Source organism: Parasteatoda tepidariorum, chromosome X2, assembly GCF_043381705.1.
Source record: "Parasteatoda tepidariorum isolate YZ-2023 chromosome X2, CAS_Ptep_4.0, whole genome shotgun sequence".
NCBI classification, from domain to species: domain Eukaryota; kingdom Metazoa; phylum Arthropoda; class Arachnida; order Araneae; family Theridiidae; genus Parasteatoda; species Parasteatoda tepidariorum.
Window position 1 is genome coordinate 5771497 of NC_092215.1, and position 19933 is coordinate 5791429.

A 19933-nucleotide genomic window follows, 5' to 3' on the forward strand; every position below is an offset into this window, starting at 1 on the left:
AGGGAAAAATCGAAGGACCACATATTTATTTTGTTATTCTTGGATCAGATTTACTTCACAGCGTTGATTGATAGGTTTATGCAATGAATAATTTTGCCAACCACTTTTTTAACATTGTACAAATTTGTGGCCACATTCCAGCACTGTATGAATCTGTTTGTTTACATAACAAACAGCTTAAAGGCAACAAGATTCCCAGATGATGCTTTAAGTAAATACGTTTCTATCAATGCCAAAATTTGGCAACACTCCATTTTTTATGCAAAATTGCCATTTAACTTTGTAGGCTTCTCTAATTGTCAGAATTTCATAAAAATTTATGTTTCTTCAGAAAAAGTCTGAATAAGCATATAGCCATGGTTACAGTCAACTGTTACACATAATTTAAGAGGATTCTTTGAGCTACCATAGCATATAGCAGATCGAAAATCTGACCAGCAGTTCAAAAGTTATAAGGGTGATACTTTATTTTTTCTAACTGCTTAATAGTTGCTAAATGAATTCAGTTATATTTCTTTACCTCTAAAAAAGTGCTTACTGAATACATATTTTTTCCGCAATAAGATAGTAAGATAAAATAAGATGAAACAACAAACTTTATTTCAAAACATAATTTACGATTTAATTCTATGTTATTATCAATCAAGCTAAAGTGAATACACTATATTAACATATTGATCATCATTGCTCTCTATACTTAACGGATTTTTTTAGAGATATGCTTATTTTCAGGCATAGGCCATCATTTTCACTACTTTATTTTATAAAATTAAAAACATTTTTGTGTTTGTAATCTTAGGATCGGGATAAACTAATGCTTCATGATTCAATTTAAATATGAAAATGGAGCTACTGATTACTAAAAGACATAAAAATACACTCAAACAATTCATCAAGAATTTATTAAACCAGTCTGAAAAGTAGATTCAAAAGCAGATATCAAATCTATATGATTAAATGTATCTGGCTGATTATTGAACTTAGATAATAAAGTACAGATTTTTTCATCTTGACTACCATAATATAGCTGCAACTGATTCACTAAGCACTGAGCTTCATGTGTTTGCTAGAATACAAAACATAGTAAAGCAGTTAAAAAATATAGTTTTTTTTTCCACAAAAACTTTTCATTTCATTCACAAAACATTTGTTCAGGATACAAGGTATTTAAAAAAAAAATTGTCTATTCTTGCCTGGTTTTCTAGGTTCATAAATTATTTTTAATAAAGTATAAAATTCATTTCATAAATATTCAGGATTCCCACTCTTTTATCAAAGTAAAAATTATGGACTTTTAAGGGCTTTTCTTGAAACAATTAAAGAAATTTTTTTGTAAAATTAATTACCTTAAAAATAGTATAATAATTGGTTATCATCAAATATACATATACCCACAGTAACAGTATCTATTATATACCTTTCTTTTCCTTTTTTAAAAAAAATTATTATAATGTAAGTAACTGATATAATTGTATTTATTACCAGGAATCGCCAAAGTGGCATCAGGCGTTTCTCAAAACCAGACAGGTTTTTTGGGAAGCCTATTTCAACAAATCCGCTTTTTTCCAAGTTCAGTTTTTTCAAAATTTATTGTACTGGTTCGATAGGTTTTACTTTAATAGTAAAATAATTGAAAATTATTGTCCTTAGAATAAGACTTCAAAATAATTGAAGATAATTTAACTAGACACATAAATTAAAATGCATTCAACTTGATTTAAGAGCATATGAATATGCCTTTAATTATGATGGAAAAGAGAAATATTTGTTCTACATAAAACATTGGGACTCCTAAAACCTTATTAATACTTTTTAATTTATATGAAATTATAATAATTGCTTTTATTGATAATATTTCCATCACAAGCGTTTAACTTTTGAAATGCACTAACTTTGCATTTTTTGAATACCTAGGCTAATTACAGTGATTTAAATTATAATTAAATCAAACTACTTCATTTATGAAAATTAACAGTTCTTATGAAATGAAATTATTTATGTAGCTTGAAAATGTTATTGAACTCTTAAGATATACTTTATAAGTTAAGTTTACATATAATTATAGAACATAAAAAATTGCTTTTATATCACTTAACTCTTAACAGAATCAATGCCATCATAGAAACAGCATGGCATTTTTACCCACTGCTACGTAAATGGCAGAAAAAATTAACAATTTATTGTTGTCACATTTACTATTAATTTTATTATAAAATTAACCATGTTCCTTTCCTGCAGAAATTCAGGAAGTATATTTCACACCCTCATTGATACATAGAAAACGAACATGATTTAAATCTTTCCAAATCTAATGAAAGGAAGCAATTCTTGACTCTCTTTAGGGAACCTGAAGATGGAAAAAAAATGCTTTGGAGAAGGCAGGAAAAAAATTCAGGATTCTTAAGCATGATGGTTAATTGTTGTCGGAATGAATGGGCACAATTACAAATAGCTAGTTAACATGCTACGCCATACTTCTAATGGAAGGTTAAAATGCCAGAGTAACCTTATAAAAATAACTACAGTAGGGAACCGATTATCCGGAATGATCGGGGCCATCGCTATTCCGGATAACTGATTTTTCTGGCTTTCTGAATCGCTACGAAAAGTCGTTTTTTTTATTGTTAAACCCAACTAAAAAAAAATATTTGGAAATAATTTTAAAAAGAAAAAACGATGAAGTAATACACTAATGATTATTTCCAAAATGAGGGTAAACATCTTTCAAAAATGAAAGAAAAATACTAAAATCTTATGAGGAAAAAATTGTTTTTAAAAAAAATGGTGGGAAAATTTATTGAATTACGTTCCGTTTTTTTGGTTTTCTGATTTCCGGATAACAGGTTCTGCACTGTATTACAAATTCAAAATAGTTGTAAAATAATTGGAGCTTTGAAAAACAGTGTTATATTTTATACGATGTAAAAGTCTTTTGAAAACTGCCTTAATGGAAGAATTTTATTTTTTGTTCATGTAAATTAACAAGAATTAGAAGTTTAGTTCGTAATTAAGTAAGAATCTTATTAAAGTTTATGTGTTTTACTCCCTTACTGTGTTCTAAATCCATTTCAATGAAAACATTATCCTGCAAAATTTTAAACCTAACATAAAGTAAAAAATAATGAATCAATCATAGTGATTCATATGCCAGCAGTAAATGAATGGTACATCAAAATTCTTAAGTACTCAAATCGTAAATCACAAATAGTGATTCCTATCAATGCGATTTACAAATCAAACTGAACAATTTCTATAAGTAACAAATACTGAAGTGTGAATTACTTATTACTTACTCATCAAGGTTAACAATTACCCAATTTAACTATGTGCTCTATATTTTTAAAAAGAGAAATGTAGTAGATAAAAAAAAGTGTTTCATATTTTATAATGAATTATAAATTAAACGTAATTTTTTAATCTCTCAGCATTTAGGTATAAAATTATAAAATATACAATGCACATTGAAAAGGTAAATGATAAAAATCTGTAAAACCCTTGATCATAAGCTGTGTGGATTTAAAGAATTGACTGTAGAAGTCAACTCTTAAACTGACACTTATTAAAAATGCAAAGGAATATATTGCAGAACCAAAAATAAGAGTGTTAATAAATAATATCAATGATTAACAAAAGAGCTTTTAAAATGAATCAATATAAAACAAGGTTACTTACAATGGAATTATCATATTCTCCTCTCATCAAGACAATATCTGCAATGAAATTTTATGATACTTTTCATAAAACTTTCATACCATATTTTATTTTAGTACAATTGCTTTAATTATTCTTTTAAATTTCTGTGCTTTTCATTAATTTACACAAACTAATATTTAAAAAATGGAACAACAAATTTGAATAAAAATGTGATGAGTAATTTCATGCAGAACAATCAATAATAGATTATCTCAGGAAAGAAATCTCTTAAATTCGAATTTCTTTTATACATGAATTTCAAAAATTTTTAACGATTCCATAAGTTTTAGTCTACATGAATTCATCAAAAATTTAATATTAACAAAAAGTATAATTTGTTTTATGGTTAAAAATAACAAAAATTTAGATGCATTTGTGCCAGCATCTTAGCTACATGCAAAGAAATATAGAATTAATATAGTATTTATAGTAAAATTCTAAAGTGAATTTAATTTTTGCTCGAACAAGATTTTCAATATGGTTATTTCAAACTTTAGCTTTTGGTTGCATAAGTAAATTTCGCTTTGGTGGTCTTTTAACACCAAGAATAAAATTTTACATCATGAGAATCACTTTTGCCAAACTATTCCTAACACCATTTATTTTTAACCTTTTCATTTTCTTTTTTCTTAATAAAAATAGACACATTTTAAGCCACAAAAATTTCTTAACAAAATTACAAACAGTGAGTAGTTAAAAATTTAGAAACTCCTCTATTTTTTTGATTTTGCGAGTTGAAATAATATTGTATAAATACATTGGGATTTTAAATACAACATGAAATTCAAGGCACTATCTCCCCAAAAAAGAATGAAATAATAACTTGAATTAACAATGAAATTGGCATAAAAATCATGTGGAAGAGTGATAGTTAAAAAATGATAAAAAACTTATGTCGTAATAATATCCTAGGTAAAATTGAGCGATCTTTAAAATTATGTTAAAAAACATAGCAATAGCTGCAAAAATTAACGTCAAAGAATCCCCTGTAATGTCCGATAAAATCAGCAAGAATAAAGCTTATCAAAAAGTAATTATTGAAAAGCATGATTCAAGACTCACATATTTTAAAAATGTATTAAAATAACTTTCAAAACTATGAGGAAATAGAAAGCAATAACAAATTTGCATGCTTTAATATCATAGCGAAAATACTGAGATTTTTAAAATCATATGAAAGAGCATAGAAATAACTGATAACAATAATTTAAATTTGAAATGAAATAGACACAATAAAGCACATCAAAAAGCGATTATGTGAAAAGTCAAATGAGTGATTCAAAACTCGTCAGTTGTAACATCATATTCAATGTATTAGGATATTTAAAACTACATGAAAATAAGAAGTAAAAATTGTGGAATAAACCATTGAAGCAATGCTTGTATTTAAATTAAAAAAGGTAAAAATCGTTCGATTGGTTGGAAAAGTTAAAAAATGTTTACTCAAATCGAAAATTTAAGTATCATAAAACCGTATAATATGATTTTTAACAGCATGTGAAATTTCGTATTAACAACACCAAGCTACTGAAAAATCACTAAGATTTAAGGGGTAATCTCTGCAAATTGAGCGGATTAAAAAGAGATAAATCAAATGTGAAATTCAAACCTTTTCATATTTTTTAATTTTTGAAAAAAAATAAAATAATTTTGTCACTAGATTCAAATGCTCCTACTACATATGCCACAGTTAATGCAACATACAGTACAGGAATAATTTTATCTATTTTTAATTGGCCAAATTGAAACTATATATTTAATTAATTTTATAAATTTAATTAACTACACATTTAATTTTTGTTAACTCAAAGAAAAAGAATAATGTTAAGGTTTTTTTCTTTTTTTAAAACAAATTTAGCTTTTGTACTGTTCCTGTTTTTGAATACATTCAAAATATGGAAATCTGATTAGTAGATGGAAGACTTGCAACCATAACATTTACTTTAAAATGTAAATATAAAATAGTTACCTTTTTCATTCATTAGCTCAGTAAAATAAGTAACTGTAAGGCATATAGGAGCATTTTCTTTGAAAGTCTGTAAAATAATTTTTGATGTCAAATAAATTCATAAATTCATTAAACATCTTTTGACAAAATAACCTTTTCATAATCACAATTTTCATGAAATGTAGTCATAAAAATAATAAAAAATGCAGGAAATACTTTATTCACTTTTTTAAAGGAGAGAAGTCATAATTTAATGGGGCATTCTCACAGGGATTATATCTACAGGGATTTTATTGAAAAAATAAATGTGAATACAAAATTCTCATGTATGAAACAGAATTTAAAAACGGGATGAATGTGGCTTGATTGCAAAACATATGAAACTTGAGCAGGAAAAAAATTTATGTAGAAGGATACAAATTTATTGACCAAGGTAAAGCTTTGCATTTGGAAAATGATAAATTTTAATAGTTTTCATTAATGAGAAATTGACATATTTCATTTTAGTCTCATGTTATGAACTTTCAATGTTTTCATCTAAAAGTATAAATGAATGGAAATCATCAGGCATATTATTTTAAAAATAAAAATACTTAAAATTTATAATAATGATATGCATAGAGATCTTATCTTTAAGAATAATATTGATATATCACCCCTATGAATAATACTGCATGTGTCATCTTGACAGGAACCATCATTAATACATTCTTAGATAGGACCAAATAAAAAAAAAAAAAGTTTTTTTTTGGGCATGAATATAAGATTGAAACATAATTCGAATATGAATTAACAGGGTTCAAAACAGATTTTCACAATTTTCTTAGTTAAAAAATGGACCAAAGTTTTTTGGAAAAGGGACCCCAAAAGGATTTTAAATTTGTAAATTGTAGTGAAATTGTAACATACATACAAATAATACTTTAAAACTCAATGAAAAAAGGCTAAAACAAAAGACACTGTAAATAAAGAACAAATAATGTACAGAAGAACTGTACTTTGTGCTTCATTCACATTTTTTTTCCACAGTAGCTTAAGTAGCAGAAAGCATACCTGCCAACTTTTATGCTCTTCAAAAAAACTCTTTCCTTGTAGCACTGAAATAATTATTAAAGTGATATTGTTTACAAATACTTCCTTCACTTTTCACCATCACTGAAAACACAAATAATAAGCTGGCCTTATTTATGTATATTTAAACTATTTAAATGTGATGGTAGTTAAAAATATTAAAAGAGGAATCAAGCATAGAGGCAAATGTTTTGCTACCAGATTAAATACAAAAATGAAATCTTTTGGAATAACTGGATGAGTTGCATGTATGAAAAAATATACCTATCCTTTTGGATCATTATACAAAGCCTAAACAGAAGTATTAAGAATAAATAAAAGCTTCTAAATATGAATGTGAATTTTGTGTTTTAAACCCTTCCTTCTTGCTTCTGTGAAAATGAAGGGGTGAGGTTTCGCCCTCAATTTCTCTCTCCTGTGATATTTCCGGGTTGGAGTGTTCAATAGTAATGCACCAATAAGAATAAAACAAATTCATTTCTTTTGCCCGGAAAACATTTTATTTCTCATTTTACACCCCAGATGGCAGTACCAGTATATTTTTGATACCAGGATATTTCAGAAGAGATGAAAACAATAAGAGATGTAGAAAGGAAACTTGGTACTACTGTCCAGATTGTGACGTTGGTTTCTGTATCTCCTGCTTTGAAATTTATCACACAAGAAAAAATTTCTAATCTTTATTTATATATTATACATAAGCTTAATAAAATTCTTTTTTAATGTTTAAAACACATATTTTTAAAATTTTCCTTGCTTGNCTCCTGCTTTGAAATTTATCACACAAGAAAAAATTTCTAATCTTTATTTATACATAAGCTTAATAAAATTCTTTAATGTTTAAAACACATATTTTTAAAATTTTCCTTGCTTGCTGGAAAATTAACATTAAGTCATAGTAACCTTGAATGTTGGCTTTTCCTAAAAATTTAATTTTTTAAACTTTCAAGCTAAAAACAAATCAAAAATGAATATATATATTGTTCACACACATATTTTTATATGATTTTCAGGGATAAAAAAATAGGCACTTTTATGACCGTTTTCAAGAAAACTAACTGATCGTAAAGGGATTAAGAAAATGAAGAATCAGGGTGGCCACTCCATAGAGTAAGAAATAGGAGGAGACGGCATGTTTGTAAATTAGTGAAGTCTTAACTGCAACTGCGGCTCCATATTGGTACAACCAAAACAAATCGAACTTCGTTGAACTAGAGCTGTATGTATTTTAACATTCTTCAAACTGATTAATAGATTTCATTTTAGCAATTAGTCTATTGTTAAAAAAAAAAACCCAGTACGTAATGGGTTCCTGTGTTGCGGTTAATTGCACAAATAGGACATCTAAGAAAATTCCTGGCGTCATTTTTCACAGGTAAGATTTTGTTTTGTAAACTACGATCTTGTTTGTTCAATTTGAGACTTTGCAAAATCATGTATATTTAACAACATTAAGGGTTCATTTATCTTAAATTTTCGTTGCTTACTATTAACTTTTAATGACAAGTGTTTTCGTTTTTTCTTTGAATAAATACTGTATAACATGAAAGTTTTAGTATTTTTCTTTCGACAAAAGATGAAAATTCTCAATCTTTAACCTGTTGCTCAGAAATAGTAATAGAAATGCGGTAATATCATTCTTATATTGCAAAAAAAAAAAATTGCAAAATTAATAATAGCTTTTGAATTGTTTCATGCAAAATTTTATTAATATATGCTCTATCTAACATTCAAAAAGGTTTTCAAATTTGCATCTGAGAAAATGATGTGCATGGAGCAATTTAAATTGTTAACAACATTCAAAATTTCATATTAAGAAAATGCTTTCAACATATTTTACAAATATTAAAGAATTTTTTTCAAAACATGAGTATATATAAGTTATTTAAGATAATATCACATTGAAAGTATCTGTATATGCGTTTCTTCTCACCAAATAAAAAGGAAAATTGTGATTGAAAAAGTAACTGTTCAAAAATTATTTTTCAAATAATATTTTCTTTTGTTAAATAGTTTTTCAGCATTAAAGCTATCTGTTCATAGAATTTTAATTTCCAATGTCAAAGCAGATTTAGAAAAAAAAAAAAAATTTTACATCTGCAATTTTTTTCATATTTTGTTTAATCTGTTACAAAATAAATACACTCAAAACAGCACATCATCAATGAAATATTAATGATTTACCCTATAGTTGATGCTCTCTATATAATGTGTAGAAATATTATGAATGTTTTCAAAAAATGGATATTTACAAAAGATATTTCAAGTTAATAATCTGCTGCATATGCAATATCTTCATATTAAAAATATTGTATATAAAAAAAAATATTGTTTTTGTGAAATAATTATTTCTTGATCAAAAACTGGTGATTTCTTAAAGTATATTCAAATATAAAAAAACTGACTTTTAAAAAATGAGTACAAGATATTTTGTAAAACAATGGGTTAACCTGGAGTTTAGATCTTTCTTAATTGTTTTTACACTGATAGCAATATATATTTTATTCTTTGTTTTCCTATTTAGTTCTCCAAAAGATGAAACAAGACGAGTTTCCTGGATCAATGCATAAATCAGAAAGTGGACTACTTTATCCATCAAATGATGTATTTCATATTTGCAAAGAAATGTGAGATTGCGTTCAGACAAGAGATCCTTCAAACCAATTGTAAAAACTCCAAAATATTGATTATGAAAAATGCTCCTAGTGTTCTTGAAAAAGTTTGTTCTCGTAATTATTTTTCAATTTTAAGTGAACATCAGTTTGATACCGAACCTACTGCCAATCATCTTGTACATCTTATCCGTTCAATTGTGCATTTATACTTTAAAGTTCGTTTAAATTATTAATGTAAAAATTTATCTTTAAACAACGAGTGAAGGCGCCAGTTCTTTAAACATCTTGTTAACTTCAGTGAACAATAAATTTGATACATGGCTATCCTGTTTTTTCTTTTGTGTTTACTAAAATGTTCCAGAAGATATAGTGTGTTTCTTTCAACTATTTTATGTAATTTAAATTAATATATTTATTAAAAGTCATTTAAATTTTTGGTTGTCTTTTTTAACATAATTTCTTTAACATAACTCTCTTTCCTAAAAAGCAGCAAGTAATTATATATTTACTCATTGTATTTTCAAAGTGCTGACATTTGAATCTTGTATTTTGCAGGATTTCGATGTGCCTTGAAAAGGCTTAAGTATTAATTTTATTTTTTAAAGTTCCTTAAAAGCCTTAAAATTTGTTTCATCTGAGCCACCACCTTCCTCTACTAACATCTCAATTGCTGTGTCAAAGCTTTAATTTATTATAGAGCATTCATTATAGATAATAATGCCTGGGCATTTATTATAAAGCATTTATTTGCTCACCACATCATGTATTTTGTGAATGAGATAGAGTATTTCATGAGTAGAGTTTAAACCTCAATTGGAAAATAAATATTCCTATATAAATACTCTGGGTATTTACCTTTAAAAATAAATACACAGTTTTTTTATGTTGCAATTTGTAAATTACAGTTTTGTACACTTCATATGATCAAGTGCTTTGCAAAAAAGAAAAAGAAATTAGACTTCTCTGCTTAGTGATAAACAGTAGGTTATGGACTAGATTTATTACCCAAGTGTTTATTCAAATGGCTTAATGTTGATTATTGCTATTCTTTTAGCACAAACCAATATTTTCCCCTTTAAATATTCTAACTTTAAAGAAAAATGCATTTCATATTATTTTGTTTGTATTCGAAATAGTGTGGTTTTAAAGTGATATTCTTTGAATAAATTTTTATTTGGAAAGCTGCCCTTAAATAACAGTAATATATTATTTTTAATACCTAGATAAAATATAAAAGAACCTAAGTTCCTGAAAACTGCTGTCAAGTTCTTTTTTTAATTCAGTTGTAAAATAGAGCTATCTTAAAACTTTATTTTTTGGGAAGAAGAAAAGAAACTAATGCTGAGAAATTGAATGAAAAAAGGTGTTATGTATTAACAACAAAACTATTTTAATCTCGTTTTCGAAAATTTTCCAATCATAAGAGAAAAGATCAAGAACAACCTGATTCTTCCATTTGAAACCTGAGCGGCTCCGCAAAGTTTCTGGTTATACCAACATGGCCGCCACTCCTTGACAGTTGCTTCACTCGCGCCAATAGGGAAGGGGAGGAATGCCCACTCCTTCTTATTTATAGAAGGAGTGGGCATTCCTCCCCTTCCCTATGGGCTACTCAAATGAGGTTTCGATTTTCCCTAATTTTTCCAGTAAAAATCTTAAAATTTTTAGGTCAGCATGTTTTTTTCTCTGTTAAAGTGCAGTATAGGTACAAGAAAAGTGTCAATATTAGTGTATTAGTCAATATAATAGTGTAGTATTTCAATTAAATGTTATTTTTTTAATATATCATCTTGAATAGATGTGGAGGACACAATATGTTAAGCTTGCAGAAATAACGTTTTTAATGAATAAAAAAATTGTTTAAGTGTTAAATAGTTTTTGCACAAAATGTACCAAATAGCAACCACCCAAAACAACCTTGGATAAGTACTGTATTAATATATTTTTATTAAGCAAAAGAAAATAATTTCAGGTGATTAGAAACCAATTAAATTTTTATATTTATTTACATTTCAATACAGAGCCATTTTATACTGTATTTTATCTAACAGTGCTCTTTATAAAATTCATTGAAATAATTTTCTTTGAACCAATATCATAAGTGAAACATTTAAGTAATGTTGTTCGTTTCGAATAAGCATTATTATTTTTAGAGATATTCAGTATTCGTAAAGGAAACATTGTCAAATTTCTTGTTGCATATTCTATAAGAAAAAAAACTAGAAAAAATTCTTTAAATTTTATTCTTTTTTTTTCAATTAGAAAATATTAAGAATTCCTAGTGTATCCATCTGGTTGCCCAACTTGAAACCTGTTCATGTACAGTGCTGAACAGAAAAACCAAGTTTTGCTTTCCTTCTTTTTAACAAACAAATATAAATAAATAAAAAAATTTCTCATTTAACATGTTTTCCATACATTCCTTGGTTTTTGCCAGCTTTATAGGGTAAAAGGAGAAACAGTTTTGGAAATATCAAAATAAAAGCTATCATGAAATCCAGAAAATCAGCATCAATGCAACAATTTGCTAATAGCGATTAGTTGGCTTTGCTGAGAAAAATAATTCATGAGAGAACACAAGTTTTCAGAAAAAGGGTGCAAGATAAAATCTCGAATTAAATTATAACCAATAATTTTTTGGAGAATTTTATAAAGTTAAAAATACTAATGAATAATTTTGTTAAAAGAAAAAATACCCCTTAAGCATCGGGACTAACTTGAACAATTAATTAATTCAGCCCACGGACTAGAAGAAAATTAAAAAAAAAATTCTACTTTATGAACAGAAGCAAATATTCGAATCCTTTCTTCCACATCCGCCAGATTTTTGCCTTTCCTAAACTGCATAGTGCCATAATCTCCAAAGAGGTCAAAGATTTCTCCATTCATCTCTCCACATGGAAGAGTTTGAAATGGCATTCTAGTTAAACAGGGTAATATTGAAGAGAATTTTAATGCAAGAAAAGTATTGCTGAGTTGATATTTCAACTTTTTCATGATAAAATTATGTTTAAATAAAAGTGGAACCCTGAGAATTTAAATTCAAATCGACAGAAATTCAGAAAAAAAAAACATTCCCTTAAATCCTAAGTAAATTGATGGTATTTTAAAGAATTTTTACTAAAAAATGATAAAGTTTATTCAGTTAATTAAGAATTTTTTTTGGCAAAAATTCTTACAAATATAGTTGCCTTAACAAAACTACCCGTATATATAGTAATTAAATTATTACATACATACAAAATTGCTTTTCCTGCATTTTCTCTATAATTTTTCTTTTTTAAAAAATTTCAGTAACAAATTTTCTAAATGCATTTGGTGAAGAAACAGTATTCATACAAATAGTTAACTTTTATTTATCCAAACTTAAGCAACTACAAGGAACTTAGATAGGGAACAAGGAACTTAGATTTTCCAAGTTTGATGTAGCCACCATATAATTTTTAGCATATCACTTATTCATGAAATACATGGGATAGATCAATTTTATTATAAATACAAGGTGTTTATAAAGTCCCTTACCCATTTTGATGTTTAATAACTCATAAAATAATAAAGATAGATTGAAATTATTAAAAATGGTTAGATAGATTAAAAAAGTTTTATGACCCATGTAAATGAACTTCCACGTGTGCCCCCTTCGTTGCACGGAGAATATCAAGTCGATAGTAAATTTCACGCCAGGTAGTGGCAAGCATGTCGGCATCCACATAGGCTATTGCGGTTGTAATTCTGGCTTTTAGGTCATCAATGTTCAACACGATCCACCTGTAAACATTGTCCTTTATAAATCCCCAAAGAAAAAAGTCCAGTGGCATTATATCAGGTGATCTGGGTGGCCAAGGAATTGGACCTCCTCGCCCAATCCATCTTCCTGGAAAATGGTCATTCAAAGAACTACGAACGATGATACCCCAATGAGGTGGTGCACCATCTTGTTGCAAAAAGACATGTGGCTGAAGCTCTTCTAGTTGTGGAAATACGAAGTTTTCCAACATGTCTAAGTATACGACTGATGAGACCGTCTTTTCTGTAAAAAAAAGGCCTAATGACTCAGTCGTGCATTAGTCCACACCACACATTAACCTTTGGGGAATCCCTTTGTATCTCATGGTATTCATGGGGGTTTTCAGATCCCCATATGCGCACATTATGTCGATTAACAATGCCAAAAACATGAAAGCATGTTTCGTCGGAGAACATTACGCGCTTCAGAAAATCAGCAGCATCTTCTATCCTTCCTACCATATCTGATGCAAACGCCATCCTCCTAGGCCTATCATCCGGTTCCAAACCTTGAACAATTTGAACTTTGTATGTATGCAGTCTTAATTGTTTCTTAATAACCTTGCACACCGTCAAAATTGGCATATCCAATTCTCTTGCCGCTGATCTCACAAATCTTCTAGGATTGCCTAAAAATGTGTGTCTGACACGCTCAACGTCAAAATCACTCGTGCAGAGACGTCCAGAACGTTTCTTATCAGCGATACTTCCAGTTTCTAGAAAATTCTTTTTCCACTGGAAGATGCTGCCTTTGGACTGAGGATCTTTTTGGTAAATTCTTCTGCAATTTCTCTGTGCTTGCACTATCGATTTCGTTTCTATGAACCACTATAAAATCTGTGCTTTCTCTTGTGGTGTATGCATTCTCCTTAATATCCGCTCGAATAAAACATCACATAGAAAAGTACTACATAAAACAAACACATCAAAAGTAAACAAAACATTGTAATGGTTGCCAAAAACAAAAGAAAGAAAAATGCAATTAATAAGCAGACGATATTTAGAAAAGTGCAGATATTTAGACTGGAAAATGAAATTATCTGAAATTAACCACACGAGCACACGATATTTACAAAAGTAAAGATATTCAAACCTGAAAAGGAAAATGTACGAGTTATTCCATCAATAAATGCCATAAGTTTGTTTATATCCTCATTATTTTATGAGTTATTAAACATCAAAATGGGTCTGGAAATTTTTAAACACCCTGTATAATACTCTTTCCTACAGGGGAATTAAATTTTACTCATGCTATTAAAAGTAATGTTGAGTTCCAAAAATATTTTAAGTAAATTATTTTTGATTTTAACCACACATATTTAAAACATATAGTCAATGAAACTTGAGTTTTTACCTAGGCCAAAGAAAAAAAAGATTAACCAACCAAAATCTGCTTAAGTTACTAACTATGATAAAATACAAAATATGTGAATACATGGGGAAATATGCAGCAAAAAGAAAAGTTGACAATAAGGAGTCAAAACTTTGGACTAATTTGACCAAACTATTGGGACCATACTTTGGGGATCAGAAATCCATATTAGTTTTTAAAAAAAGCTATGTTTATTCACAGAAAATATGTTTTTGAGTCTGATTTCATAACTTAAAATATTGTCTGCACAAATTGATTAGCAAATTTGAGATCACCCGCTTAAAATATAAGATTAAGTCCTGGAATGTAAAGTATTTGAACAAAAGTCATTCAGGGTAGATTTTTTTTAACTATACATTACTTTACAGTGAATTTAAGAGCTAAAACACTATTGAGGAAATGACTTAAGTTGTTTTGGTATTTATATTTATATTCACATTGGAAATAAAAAAAAAAGTTTCTCAGGACAGCATAATTTTTAAAATGAAATTGCAATACTAAGGAAGTGACTTTTACATACATGATTCACACTAACTAAACAGTAATTATTATCATAAAAGGTAAAACACTATAACTTACTTGATAATTGATTAAAGATGTAAAGTAACAGCTTTGATCTAGAAATTGACACATTATAAATTCATAGCCATCAGTTCGAGGCAATGGAAATAAAAACTGAAAAACAAATTATATTTCAAAGGAAAATTTCAATTTTCAAAATAATATTACTTTTTTACATACATATTACTCTAAAAGACCTCCTTGCAACAAAACAATAACTTGACAATACTTCAATTAATTAGAAATATTTTTTTTACAAATATACTAGTACATTAAAAAAAATATTATAAGACATATTAACTTAAATGTAGCATAAAACAAAAAAGGAAAAACATTGCCTTAAGTAAAGTTTTACACTAAATTAAGATTTGTTTAAATGTTTGAAAATGATGCACAACAGGTAATTTTTTAATAATTCATTTTATCTCAATAATATCTGTCATTTTATTTTTCTGAAGAGTATCAGTAATTGATTATATATTTCTTTCAGGAATCTTTAAAAAAATTAAAACATTAATTAATAATTAAAATAGGCAACCAATTTTAATTGATTATATACGAATGAATTTCTTTCCATTATTGCTTCAAGAAAAGGTAGCATGTATGCTTTTTGTTCCAAGTGTGCTTGTAACATGTTAATGGCTCATGGAGGCAAGAATGGCATTTTGGGGCAAATAAATGGGAAAAAGCAAAAAATACTATTATTTCAGGGCTAGCATTTATCATATTTCATTTTTTTCATATAATAACCTGCTTTTAAAGTTTCATTTTGTTCCCTTTAAAAAAATAAAATTTTTTTTATCTGCATCAGATCATTTTTATATTTAATTACATTTTTTATACATTTATAATATAATTAATTAAATTTATAATATAATTAATTGAACATATCTAATTTAATAAATAAATAAGATAAAATGTTTCTTTAATTTATTTGTTTTTAAAAGTTTTTTTGTACATTGTTTATTATGATATCCAAGATTTTTCCATATTTCAAAAAGGCAGTTTTTTTTCTAACCCCTTAACTGCCAAGTAAAATTTACGTGATTCACTCCCCAGTGCCACCGTTTTTCGCTCAAGTGCACTTTCTTACGTGGTGATTTAGTGGGGGACGGNATGCACGCGTTGCAATTTTAGAACAGTTTACTTTTACAAGACAAGAAAAAGGAAAGAAAGAGAATACAAAATTTAAATTAAATAATAAAAATACAATATAAAAGATGTTAAAACTTTGATGTTGTAAGATAAATATTGAAACATGGTTGGACACATAAACCAACATCCCATTCATTGCACTGATAGCGGGATTCACGACGAATTTTTTCATGAACAAACAGCACATTTTCGCGATGCATTTGAAGACGTTGATGGAAAGAATAAAAAGCACCAAATACACACGCGAAACGAAAGAGAAAAAAGAATGAACCTGACTTTACTCAAAAAGAGACAAGCAAACGAATAATATATCACTTTTCCATAACATCCTTTTCCCATTCCCCCTCCTCTGAAATTAGTAATACATTTGCAAAGAAAACACTTTCAAGGTCATTTTACTGCATTCTGAAGTAGGGGGGGTTGTTCTATTTATAGCAGCGCAATGAAAAGCATCATACTTCGGGAAAGCGTATATATACGCCTGCGGCAGTTAACGCATCGTCTGGCCGCGACGTATATATACGCCAGTGGCAGTTAAGGGGTTAATAAAAAATCCTATTTTAGGAATAAGAACAGGTATTTTTCCACTATTTTTTTAGAAGTTCTTACAGTTGATTACAAAAAAAAGAACAAAATTAATGAATGCTTATTGTAAATATTATATTTCAATTTTAAGTTAAGACTTTTTTGCAACAACATATTTGATAAAAAATTAGATTCCTTTCACAATTTATGCTCTTTTTTTTGTAAAACGTCTATATTTATAAAATTTTTTATTTAAAATATTTCTTTAGAAGTGTTAAATATATCGTATATCATACTTATTTTACCCCTCCTGAATTCTTGCTGAGGAAACTCCTGAATCTTAATTTTTCCAGGTTGGCCTGCAAAAGTGGATATCAGGATAGAAGAGGGTAATTTTTTTTTCTTAGCAACGATTTTTTAATAATGCTGCTACCCATTAAATTCTGTCCCTTCTCTTTTTTGACATAAATCACTGTTTTTAAAATATTAATAAACTGATTTTTAATCAAAATTATATAATTACATTAGCTATTGACATAATTCAGGAAAGAAAAAAAAATATTTTGGTACAAAAAAAAAATTTATGTTTTGCATTGCAAGTTGCTGAATGTAAGATTTCTATTAATGTTATTGAAAATAAGAAAAGCTAATGATTTGTTTTATGAAGGTAATAAATTTGTTATTTTTTAAGATAAATTTAATTTTCTCAATTATTATTTATTTTTAGCTTTGAATCTAGTAAAATAAAATAATAGAAAGAAATAGATAGAAAAATATTAAACTTACAATAGGAAAATTTTTCAAATTCGAAGAAATTTTTTCAAACAACTTTGCCTGAAAAAAATGTCTATGTTAGTATGAATATCTGATAAAAGAGAAAAAGAGAGCTATTTTCTAAAGTGCTAAAATATACATAAATTCATTCATTGCATTTATATATATGTTTATCACTTGCATTCATTTTTTAACATTCAATGAAGCATTGCAATTTTAGCTAGGTTAATCCCTGTCTGTAGGGGGTATCACTTCACTGCCACTTAGAAAAATAATCCTCAGGAAAAGTAAAAGTTAGAAGGTATGACACTGTAATGTAATATACCAAACAATTTCAGAGCAAGAAAAAGCACACATATGGTTGGGAAGAATGGTGTGGAGAGCAGATACTAGAAATCATCATCATCTGCTTCTTTGATTAAATTTGTAGCAGTGCATTAATCACTGGTTGTCATAAATAACCAGATAGGATAGTTTAGGGACGTAACAAATATTTGGCTCTTCTGCTGAATATTTGGCAGACCAAATTATGAAAGCTTAAATACCCGATCATTTTTAGCAGTTTAGCAGAATAATTTAGAAAAACGAATTTTTAATGTAAATCTTATTACATTTAATCAAGATAATTGTAAAATTATATTTATATCATATTATTATAGATTCACAGTATCTCTTAATAACAGTTACTCTTATTGAGTTAGAAAATTCATTTGCTTATACGAGTTTATTTAAGAATGTCATATAATAAAAAATATTTGCTCTATTTCATGTTTGAACTATAAATTAATATGATTTAAATAATAAACATCTACTTATATACATAATTTTATATAATTTTTAATTACATAAATATATAATACACAAATATATAATTTTTAATGACGTAGAAATAAGACATTATAATTTATAATCAAAAATATATAAGAAATTAGTTTAAGATAGGTTGAAGAAAAATCATTAGTCAAAGGGGACAGACATATGAGGAAAAAAAGAAAAAATTATCCATTCAGGGCGGAAATAAATTTTCAAAAATCAGACAGTTAAAGTAGAGTTACAATTGCCATGAGTTCCTATACATATGAAGCTTATATATAATCACATTACAAACGTCTAAAAAATAATAATATACCTAACATAGAGTTGCAATGGTATAATGGTTCAAACATTGGGCTGTCATTGTAAAAAGTCTTAGTGGCAGATTAAAGTCCACCCATCTGCAGATCTATGGGTAACAAATTGTCTGGGAAGTAAAGGCAACTGGAATATAATGATGACTAGATTACCACTATCATGCTGTTTGTCACAATATAACGAAGCCTTAATTCTTTTGAACCTCCTGACCCACTATGCATTGTTGTTGCAATTCCTTGCTTTTTATATAACACTATATTATAATTGTTTAGACTTGTTTCAAAACTTGAATTGTTAAAAAAATACATCAAGAATGTTGAAATTTTTTAAACACATTAACATCTAAGTTAAACCTCTCAGTAACAGCCCCTTGTGGATCAGGGGGTCATGGAGATTAAGGCATCACAATTGTGTGACCAATCACATGATTGTGGCAATGTAGTCAGCACACCACACAGACTGTGTTTTCTTCCCAGACAAGCAGGAACCCATCAATTTGAAGCTAGGTGGGCTTCGAGCAACCATTGGCAATTGAACTCCAATTCTTCAAAATGACTGACAGTTCAGTATCTTAATCACTGAGTCACTGCAGCTCATCTAACCAAGTTTTAATTGGTTTTTAATAATGATTTATTTCAAATAAAAAATTAATTTACTGACTTTTTAATAAAGTAGCTATTTGGCCAAACAGGGGTGATTATGAGCACAAATTAAAAATCCTGAAAATTTCTTGAGTAAAATCATTAATGACACTTTTCAAAAAAATTAACGTCTTTATAAATCTAAATCATTGATATTTTCAAAACATGAAATTCTAAATAAATTGTATGCAGTATAATTGAAATGAATAATTAAGTTTACCTTTATCTTTAATCACATTTATTATTCTATCAGAAAAAATATTTACAAATGAAAGAGATTCTAAGTATAAATTCTAGTTCTAATATTTTTAAATAAAATATACAGGCATGAAAGTGGACAAAAATAAAAAAAGCTGAACTTTTACAATGCAGGCCACTGGGAGGAGAGGGGGGGGAGTGCTCTACATGATACTGAGATTTATAAAAGCAACTTTTAACTATGCTAAGAGATTTTTATTTAATATTTAAAGTGGCAGAAGCATTTAGACAGTTAACTTTAAATTTTTCTTAAATATAATTTTAAAATTGTGACCACTACAATATTAAAAAAAATTACGCAATTATAGGAAGGCACGACTATTAAATTACTTACTAATGAAAAATATACCACATCTTAACAGTAACTAATTCAAGAGAAAACTTACTTCTGCTACTTTCAAGA

General features: G+C 27.7%; 1 protein-coding gene across 2 annotated transcripts in view; it reads right to left on the reverse strand.

Moving 5' to 3' along the window:
• Window positions 1-883: 883 nt before the first annotated feature.
• LOC110283350 (ATP synthase mitochondrial F1 complex assembly factor 1) overlaps window positions 884-19933 on the reverse strand; it is a 32855-nt gene continuing 13805 nt past the window's right edge. For both annotated transcript variants that reach the window (XM_043045265.2, XM_043045264.2), the window contains exons 5-9: window positions 17513-17560; window positions 15065-15160; window positions 5663-5729; window positions 3673-3710; window positions 884-1066 (exon numbers count right to left, since the gene is read on the reverse strand). In XM_043045265.2, the coding sequence (XP_042901199.1) occupies window positions 893-1066; window positions 3673-3710; window positions 5663-5729; window positions 15065-15160; window positions 17513-17560 (423 nt within the window). In that variant the 3' untranslated portion in view covers window positions 884-892. The remainder of the gene's footprint in view (window positions 1067-3672; window positions 3711-5662; window positions 5730-15064; window positions 15161-17512; window positions 17561-19933) is intronic.